Source organism: Marmota marmota, unplaced genomic scaffold, assembly GCF_001458135.2.
Source record: "Marmota marmota marmota unplaced genomic scaffold, marMar, whole genome shotgun sequence".
Classification (NCBI taxonomy): Eukaryota; Metazoa; Chordata; class Mammalia; order Rodentia; family Sciuridae; genus Marmota; species Marmota marmota.
This window is the reverse complement of record NW_026000019.1, coordinates 7732624-7742738: the sequence shown is the minus strand read 5'-3', so window position 1 is coordinate 7742738 and position 10115 is coordinate 7732624. Positions and strand designations below refer to the sequence as shown.

General features: G+C 38.1%; 1 protein-coding gene across 1 annotated transcript; it reads left to right on the top strand.

The window, feature by feature from the left end:
- Positions 1 to 2436: 2436 nt before the first annotated feature.
- On the top strand, positions 2437 to 3466 carry LOC125618742 (sperm motility kinase 2B-like). The gene is made up of 2 exons (XM_048810214.1): positions 2437 to 2977; positions 3072 to 3466. Exons 1-2 carry the CDS (start codon positions 2437 to 2439, stop codon positions 3464 to 3466), a joined length of 936 nt encoding a protein of 311 aa, XP_048666171.1.
- Positions 3467 to 10115: the final 6649 nt, after the last annotated feature.

Genomic DNA, 10115 nt, shown 5'->3' with positions numbered 1-10115 from the left:
TTGTATTTGGGGTAAAAATGGGAGTTCATAACCCACTTGAATCAAATGTATGAAAGATGATATGTCATGAGCTTTGTAATGTTTTGAACAACCAATCAATAAATGGGCAAAGGAATTGAATAAGCACTTAACAGAAGGGGAAATATGAAGGGTCAACAAATGATGAAAAAAATGTTCAACATCTCTAGAAATTAGAGAAATGCAAATTAAAACCACACTGAGATTCCATTTTACTCCATCAGAATGGCAATTATCAAGAACACAACTGACAATAAATGTTGGCAAGGATGTGGGAGAAAAGGTACACTGATACATTGCTAGTGGGACTACGAATTGGCAATCACTCTATAAAGCAGTATGGAGATTCCTCAGAAAACTTGGAATGAAACCACCATTTCACCCAGTTATCCCACTCTTCAGCATACACCCAAAGGACTTAAATTTAGCATACTATAGTGATGTGGCCACATCAATGTTTAGAGCAGCTCAATTCACAATAGCTAAGATATGAACCAACCTAGGTGCCCTTCAACAGATGAATGGATAAAGAAAATGTATATATACACAATGGAATATTACTTAGCCATAAAGAAGAATAAAATTATAGTATTTGCCAGCAAATGGATGTAACTGGAGACTATCATGATAAGTGAAATAAACCAATCCCCAAAAAACCAAAGGCCAAATATTCTCTATGTGGATGCTAACACACAATAAGGGAGAGTAACAGAAGTTCATTGGATTAGACAAAGGGGAATGAAGGGAAGGGAGGGGGAGGGGAATAGAAAAAGAGAGTAGAATGGATTAGACATAACTTTCCTATGTTCATATAACTCCATGTGTGTATGAGATTTCAAAATATATCCTACTGCAATATATAACTAAAAAGAATGAATAAAAAATTTAAAAAAAAGAAACAATGGAAGAAATCAGTAGGACAAAGAGCTGGTTGTTTGAAATGATTAATAAAATTTATAAATTTGTAATAACATGGATGTGGGAAAGAATAGACAAATTTTCAATATCAAGTATTAAATGGAATATTAATTATAACAGACCTTGAAGACATCAACAGTGTGATAATACCTGTGGGTATACAGATGGATATAGAAATGCCACGTGACAAACTTTGACATCTATGGATAAAAACTCGTAGTAAAACAGAAATAGAGCAGTGTAGGGGTTAAATTATGTCTCTCAGAGCATTTCTATAGATTCTTGTCCCACTCCTAGGAATAAGGGCTTGTTTTCATAAATGGTAATACTATGATGATTTACCTAAGACGAGGTCATAAGGGAGGAGGGCAAGATTATGTTTCAGTGTGACCAGCGTCCTTATAAGGAGGTCAGGGTTCAGTGGCACTTATGTCCTTATAAGGAGATGAGGGTGGGCTGCTGGTTCAGTGGAACTTATGTCCTTATAAGGAGAGCAGGGCAAGCCCCTGATTCACTGTGCCTTGTGTTCATTTATGATTATCTTATTTATTTAATTGATTTTTTTTTACATAAAATATTTGAATTTCCATCCCCTTCATTTTAGGTATGTCCTACAGGTATTTCTGTGCAGTTCCCCTGGGCTTCCCTTTAACAGGAGATGGAGAAAGGATTCTGGTGTGAACCTACAGAAGACAGCCTCCCTAACAGAAAATGCTCTCCTTGTGCATCTCTACCTCCGTCCCCCTCAGTCAAGGTGCCCCAATGTAGCACGTCTTCGATGTGTGTAGGACTGTGTGGGGAAATCGTGATGAACCTTTCCTCCCTCTCACCCCACAGGTGTTAATACCATGCTCCACGGTGACTCAGGGAGCAGAGCATCTTGTTGTGGCATCACCGTGTGAGTGAGGTGCTACTGTCCTCTTGACGCCAGTTACTTGAAGTTGGAAGAAAAAGGAATTGAATATCTTGAGTGGAGATCTGGTGCGTTCTTGCAAAGCACAAAGTTATTACAGATTTTTAGACTGAAAGTGAAAAGTATGTTGAAATTCCATACAAATTTTAATTTGTAAACAAGTAAATATCAGTCTCCATAACCCACTAAAGCAAAAAATGTCTGGAGTCCTTCCTTATTCCCATTCTGAAAACGGAAAAAGCTCTGGAGGCCCCCAAAACAGGTGACCACCGGGGGTTATGGCCAGGCATGACTGGGCAATGACTGGCTCTGATGTCACACGGAGCCTTTGTGAGTAAGTCTCAAACAGAGGGTATATAAGAAAGTGGCTGCAGCTGGACTTTTGTCCATAAGTACAGGAAGCTCTTGGTGGTGACCTGTGGGACTCCCAGATAGTTAGCGCGGTTGGTGGTGGTCTTTGGATATTGGTTCTTTGATTTGGGTTTGTTGTTTTGTCTTGTTTTTGTTTTTGATTTGCATTTGTTGTTTTGGTCTGTTATTTTTTTTTTTTTTTTAGCTAGCCTCCTTCGTTGGTGTTCCAGCTTAGGATGGTCAGCCAGAGTAGAGAGATGAGTGTAGGGCTGCAGGGGCCCGGCTCCTGCAAAGAAGCAGTCTTCCAGGACCAGTATGAGGTCCTGAGGGACATTGGGTATGGCGGGTATGGCCAGGTAAAACTAGCCCGCCATCGCCTCACTGGGGCAGAGATGGCAGTGAAAGTCGTGGAGAATATAGAGCAGAACCTCCAGGTCCTCTGTGAGCCGGATATGATGAACACCCTGGAGCATCCCAACGTGATCCAGTTGTTCCAGGTTATTGAGACCTCCAGCAATATCTACATGGTGATGGAGCCCGCAGGTGGGGGACCGCTAGATAGCCGCGTCCCAGAGGATGGCCTGCAGGAGGAAGAGGCCCGGCGGCTTTTCCGGCAGATGGTGTGTGCAGTGGGCTACTGCCATGCCCAGGGCATCGTGCACCGAGACCTGAAGCCAGACAACATCCTGTTGGATGCCGGAGGCAACATTAAGCTTATTGACTTCGGCCTCAGCACCAGGGTCACCTCTGGGCAGAACTGGAAGGACTTCTGGGGCAGTCTCTTTCATCTTGCTACCAGATGTGTCCTGAGGCAAGCGTTTGAGGGCCCCCCAGTGGACATAGTACGTCATTCTGTACTTTATGTTGACAGGGAGGTGTCCATTTGTGGGGCCCGCCACTCCGGCGATGCGGAGGCAGATTGTGCTGGAAACCTACTTTGGCACGCGCCATGTGTCTGTCGAAGCCCGGAGGCTCATCGACCAAATACTGACCCTGGATCCCAGGAAGCAGCCTACAATCCAGCAAATCCTTCAGCACCCATGGCTGACACAGGGTGAGCAGTATTTACCCCCTGGTAGTGAGGCACTCCCCAAACACCCCGACCCTGAAATAATGACCATCTTGATTGATATGGGTTATGATCTGGGTGTCTCTAGCCAAGAGAAATTTCGATACAGCCATGGCTACCTACTTAATCCTGAAGCACCAGAAAAGTCAGGGGGCAGGCTGCATGTTCCAGGGGAAGCCTGGGCCTCCAAGGGTTAAGCCTCGCCCACACCCTGTCCTCCCAAAAAGGAGCTCCTATATCCCCTGGCCTTTTAAATTATGATTATAATTATAATGTATTATTGTCTTACTTTGGGTTAGATTCAGTATGAATATTATCTCCTTTATTTCAAACAATTCAAGGAAATTGATAAACACTGCACCTGAATCTTCAGAAGTAGTCCAAGTGTAGGAAACACAAATGGGCTCAATATTTTTCTTTAAAAAAATTATACTTTGTGATCAAGATACTTTTGAAACATAAATGCTTACATGAGGATAGTAGCGATTGAAACTAGATTATGGTCCTAAAATTGTACTTTGTTTTCCTCTCTGAAAACACTCACATCCCATAGTAATAACTATTGCACTCAGAATAGATATTTCATCTTAGATGGTCCAACTGTAATCATCGGTCTGAACGGTGAGTTAGTAAGTATTATATTCACTTCTTAAGTGTTTATACTAAAGCCACTGAAAACTGCCAAGACAACCAATTGAAAAGATGAGCGGAATCCATCAAAATAGATGCCCGCTGGCCACACAGCAAATTTAGATTATTATACTTTCTTGATCTATTCTTATAGGTTTGACTGAATTGACTCCAAAATTGAGGTTCAGGTTTTAGTTTGTGACAATCTACATGAACAGTGTGGTTCTGAGAACTTCCCTGTCCTTTCTGAATCTCAAAAGCCCTGTAATAACTTTCTAATGATGGGCAAACTGGTCACTCTGGCCATTCTGCCATGTGTCAGTAAAGCACAGGTAATTCATCTCATTATAGGATCGGACTATCCCTTAAATTCTGTATTGTGTTGGTATAACACAGTTTTGATTTTTAAATGGTTAGCGAATATTACAACACATCATTTCAATGGGCTAACACTGAAGTAGTGAATTTGTGTTTTATTTTGCCAACACTTACATAACGCTTATGTAAGGTAAGTCTGCACCGTGCACAATTTGAAACACTTTGCAAAAATTAACTTTATTTAATAGTAACATAACCTAAATAGGTGGATGTTATTATTTTCTCTATTTTAAAGATGAGGAAAACTAGGCACAGAGGAATTAAGAAATTTACCCAAAGGTACATTTCTATTAACTGCTAAAACCACGATTCTAATCTAGAAAACATGACTCCAGTTTTTCTAAGAGGAGTTTAATAATGAATCATCAATAAAGGTGCTCTTAATTTGTTCTTAAATTCTAGTCTATGAATAGAAAGAATATTAAATACAATATTACCTATTAATTTTCTGAAAGTTAAAAGCAATCCATTTGGGTACACACATATATTTTTATTTTACTTATTTAGAAATTTTTCTACTTCTAAAAGTTAGACCCCCAAAGGTCAGATAAAATTCAAAGAACACAATCATGCAGATTAGAAGTTGTAAATTACCTAAAAATAGACATCTACCTAGCTCTAAGAATTAAAACAGTTAAGAAGAAGAAGAAAAAAAGGAAGAAATGAATGAAAGGAAGAGTCAAGGACAAAGGCAAGGAGGTAACAGAATTTATATTCATTAAGTTCTTTGTACGTACATTCTGATTTAATCTTCAAAAAAACCTCACAGGAAGGTATATCATTCCCAATTCACAAAATAGCAACAATAGCCTCAGAGAAATTGTGTCATCCAGATTCACAGGATTAGGAAATGGCAAAGCCAGAGTCTGAGTTTTTGTGGCAAAGTCCAGAATTTTTCTGTCCCCCTCCAATGTATACCACAGACACAACACTTTATTTCCAGAGGTAAACTTCTCTGGAACTAGATTTGCCATGGAATTTATCTCATAAATCTTTGTAAAAGCTGTGAGGGATATCAAGGTGGACAATGCCTTCGGCTAGGCTTTTATAAAGACTACTGTGTCAATTGAAATGGATGATTCTGGTATTTAACCCCTATAAATGCAGTTACATTAAACTATTGACTTGGGATACACCTGCTAGAGGGTAAGTTGTAGGAAAATGGAACATCAGGGAAATATAAAGAACACAGTTCATGCAAAATGACCAAAGAAGCATTGGGGATAAGGTAGCATGGATCTAATTGTGAAAGGATGAGTAGCTACAGAAAAAAAAAACAAAGAGGTAAAGGAATAATAGATTTGAAAAGCTTAAGAAAATGCCAGTCTGTTCTAAAAGTGCCAACAATTATTGCCTTCTTGGAACAAAGGCAATCAGTTACTTAGTATAAATGATCTGTAATTTTTACAATTTTCCCGAATGATGGGGGTCATAGTTTAAAGAAGAGAAAACAAACTCAGAAGTATTGTAAGGAAACGTTAAGAGGGAAGTAAGTAATTATTAGAACATGAAAATACATTAGCAACTGATAGAGATCATCAGATTATATAAAGGAGGAGCTAACAAGGGAAGATGATTCTGATAACTAACGTTTATGCTTGTTCCTGTATCCTTATTATTGTAGGTAAGATTTCTTATTTAAAGCTTCATGAACCTTTGAGGGAACTGTTATCATCATCACCAATGGCACATGTTTTAAAATAACTGCGTTTCACAGAAATTAAGTTGCTCAATGTCAGAAAGATATTAGCATGAATCTCTTAACATTGTATGAATTTTAATGCTGATTTGTTTATATGTATTTTCTGGTGAAATAATATATACATTTCATCATTGTCCCAAAGTAGTTCATGATGTTAAAAAAAATCATGTGTTGGTTCAGGGAGGACATTGGTACAGAAGACATGATAGACAGGCCGAGGTGGAGTCCATAGAGGGAAGCTGTGGAGCAAGTTAGCTACCCATAGCAGGAGTAGATTGTCATGTCAAGAGTACTGAGCAAGCATGTAATGCATGAAAGATGCAGAAAGGGGGGTCTTCTCACTATTGGATTAAGGAATTACAAATAGGAAAGAGCAAAAGAAAGAATGAATCCTATGGTGTTGGAATAGAATTGGTGGCATATGATTTTCATTGTGTAGATATATGAAATTTTGTGTGTGTGTGTCAGAGAGAGAGAAAGTGCGAGTGTAATTACTGCTTACCCCAGGAGAAATGAACATACCCCTGGCAAAGAAAGACTAAGAAAAATTATCTAAAATCCCTCAGCCATTGTTTAGTAAAACTGGGATTGAACCCAGGCAGTTGAACTCCATGTATTCTACTTCTTAATCACTGTTATGGTTTAGATATTGGGTGCTCCCCAAAAGCTCATGTGTGGGACAAAGCAAGAAGGCTTAGAAGTGAGATGATTGGGTTATGACAGCCTTAACCCAATCAGTGCATTAATCCCCTTAATTTGATGGTAACTGTGGGTAGGTTGAAGCTGGAGGAAGTGGATCCCTGGGAGCATGCCTTTGAGATTTCTATTTCATCTTTCTTGAGTGGAGTGCGCTCTCTCTCTCTCTCTCTCTCTCTCTCTCTCTCTCTCTGTCTCTCTCTCTCTCTCTCTTTCCTGATCATCATATCCTGAGACACTTTCCTCTGCACACTCTTCTACCATGATGTTCTGCCACCCCTTGAACCCAGGGGTAATGCAGTCAGCCATCTATGAACTGAGACCTCTGAAACTGTGGGCCATGAATAAACTTTTCTTCCTCTAGTTGTTGAACCTCAGGTTTTTATTATTATTATTATTAAAGTAGTGAAAAAGCTGACTAAAATAATCCCAGTGCCATGGAATTTAAAACCTGTCATCAGCGTCTAGTATGTCAGACATAATGTTTACCTATTTTAAACAAATGCTTTTTTTCTGAAGCCTCCAAAAGAACTATTGCATTATATTGTTAAATTTTGTAATTCTTTGGAGGATTGCCCCAAAACTATCACAAAAATTTTCTATAAGAATCCTTATCCCCAATATTTTTCAAAAATGCAAAAATTATTTTTTGATAAATTAAACTAATTGAAATAAGTTTTTGCCCACCTAAGTCTCATGTTAAAAATTAAGAAATTGCCACATTTACAGAAAACATAAAAATCTAGGCAGTGTGATTACTGCTTTATGTAAAGCAATCTCAATTAATTGCTACAACAACATTCTGAATGCAGGTCTGTTAGGATTCTTTTATTTATGAAGAATCTCAGGGAGCCATTACAAAAATCGCTCCAACAATTTAAATGTAGGGGACTTTTTAATTTTGCTACCGAATACAGTGGACTCATAAGCATTGATCAAAGAATTACAGATACGTAATATGGTGACTCGATTTTCCTGGATAGCCATGAAGAAGAGATTAAGCTGATATAGATCTCTGTTTTTCAAAAACAAAGCCTTTTGTGGGAAGTGACTGCATGACCCTCTATGTAGTCAACTTCACCCTGTACAGTGGGAATTTTGTGATGTTATAGAGAACTGCTTTAGGGAACTTAAGGATAGTTAGACATGAAAGTACTCATCACCTTTTGCTATCAGGCTTACCTTTTCTTTCTAGACATTGTGTGGCACTGTCTAAAAAAAAGAGGTATTTTTATCATACAGAGATTGGCCCAGAGTTAATGTGCTTCATACATCTATCACTGACATAGGGACTAGTCAATTGGCAGAAACCTTAGTGAGCTAAAAACAAGGCTTAGAAAGGCTTTCAAGAGATCCAGTAGCACTGCACTTGCTGAGAAAGGTGTGGAAGAATAAGCCCCAAATGACTCAACTCAAATCCCTATAGAGATTTGAACCAACTGCAGTTAGAAATACAAAGTACGAGCAGTGGAAAACAGCACAGATGAAAGGCAAATGGTAGCATAAAGCAAACAGAGTCGAAATTGACATAAAAATATGTCACTCAATTGCCTGTGAAGGGAAAAATAGAGAGGCTAGAATATGATCAAAATAGGGCATTTAATAGGATACATTACCCTGAATAGACATGAGTACGAGGCAACCAGTTGAGACTAGTTTTATACATATTTATCTTATTTATATGAGTAGATATTTTCCATGTTATGGGAGTTTTGATGAGATTGTGTAACTACAACAGTTGAAAGGATATCTGTGGGTATAAAGTGAGAAAATGTTATCAAACCTGTTATCAAAACAAGGTACAATCGATATTAAAAGGGTAATAGTTTGGAATGGATTAGCATTTGGAAAAATGTTATTAAAACACTTTGCAATCCTCATGGATGATTATAAAGGTTTTTTTTTAAAATGAAAGACTTTATTTTTAAATTAAGTTTGCATTTTAATTGACATATAACTTTTGTACATTTTTACATTTTATGGGAGTTTTGATGATTGCACGTGCAATCTAAAAAAAATTGATTGGTAGAATTTGAGAATAGAATGGTGGTTACCAGAGACTGGATGGAGGAGGAGAGAGGATGGCGAGAGGACAAGAGGTTGATTCATAGCAAACTTGTGAGGAAAGTAGAGATTTCCCATGTTCACCCTACTCTCCATTTTTAATATCCCCCATCAGAAAGGGCCACTTATTATAATTTATGATTTTCAATTTTTCACTAGTATCTGTTCTAATTTTTATTATTTCTTCTATTCTACTTACTTTGAATTTAATATACTATTATATTATATGGTTAGATTCTGGATTTATAGTTTCTTCTGAGGGTAGGCCTTTTTAAGAAGGAAAGCATGCTCTCACAAGGGGATTTTTCTAAGATATTTATGCTGAGAATACAACTGAAGTAAACCTCAAAAATACACCCCTATATAACAGCCCCCCCGCCGGAGTTTCCAACCCTCATACTTGTCTGTAGTGAGCATCTAGAGGTTTGTCTATTACAATAGAATCTTACCTGTCCCAGCACTGGTTCCTGGGGTGGCATGTGCTTGTCAGGCTCTGTTCTGGAAGGCACAACTCCCTGTACTTACCTGTCCATCTCTCCAATCTTGAGGGCAGGGGCTTTTCCCGTGTCCCTATCTCTATTATGGAACTAAGAGGACTTGCTGGTTTATCACTCTGTTCAGCTTTCTTGCTTATTGTTAAGAGGGAGTGGCAATATGCAAGCTCTTTACATATGGAATCAGAAACTGGAAGTCCGGTTGTATAATTTTTCTACCTTCTTTTCTTCTTAAGGGTTTTTTAAACCAATTTTTACTAGGCACAGGACTGTGACATGACTTTTTATCCTGACCATACCATGCCAAAAATTATTTCTTCTTACTTCTTTTACTTCCTCTGGAAAGAGCTTAGGCTTTTTAAATCAACCAGATCTGATTAGAAACCCATGTTCTTAAAGTCAGCATACTATAATGATACATGTAATGTTTACAGCAGTGTAATTCACAATAGCCTGGTTATGGAACTGGCCTGGGTGACCATCAGCAGGTGAATGGATAAAGAAAATGTGGCATATATACACACTGGTGTTTTATTCAGACATAAAGAAGAAGGAAATTATTTCATTTGCTGTAAATGGATGGAATTGGAGAACATCATGATAGGTAAATTAAGCTAGATTTAGAAAGTCAAGGGTCACATGTTTTCTTTCATATGTAGAAACTAGATAGAGAGATAAAAAAGGAATTTAGAAGAGGGGGGATTTCATGAGAACAGAAGGTAGGCCAGTAGAGTGGAGGAAGAATATTCATGCGGGCAGCGTGGGGAAGTACTAGGGGACAGATTTACCAATTATGTTATGTCCTTATAAAATTATACCACAGTGAATCATATATATATATATATATATATATATATATATATATATATATATATATATATG

Bases quoted from the DNA above. Each gene is read 5' to 3' on its own strand.
- LOC125618742 (XM_048810214.1), top strand. From the start codon at position 2,437: ATGGTCAGCCAGAGTAGAGAGATGAGTGTAGGGCTGCAGGGGCCCGGC. The intron at 2,978-3,071 runs GTCTCTTTCATC...TTATGTTGACAG, and splicing joins CTGGAAGGACTTCTGGGGCA to GGAGGTGTCCATTTGTGGGG.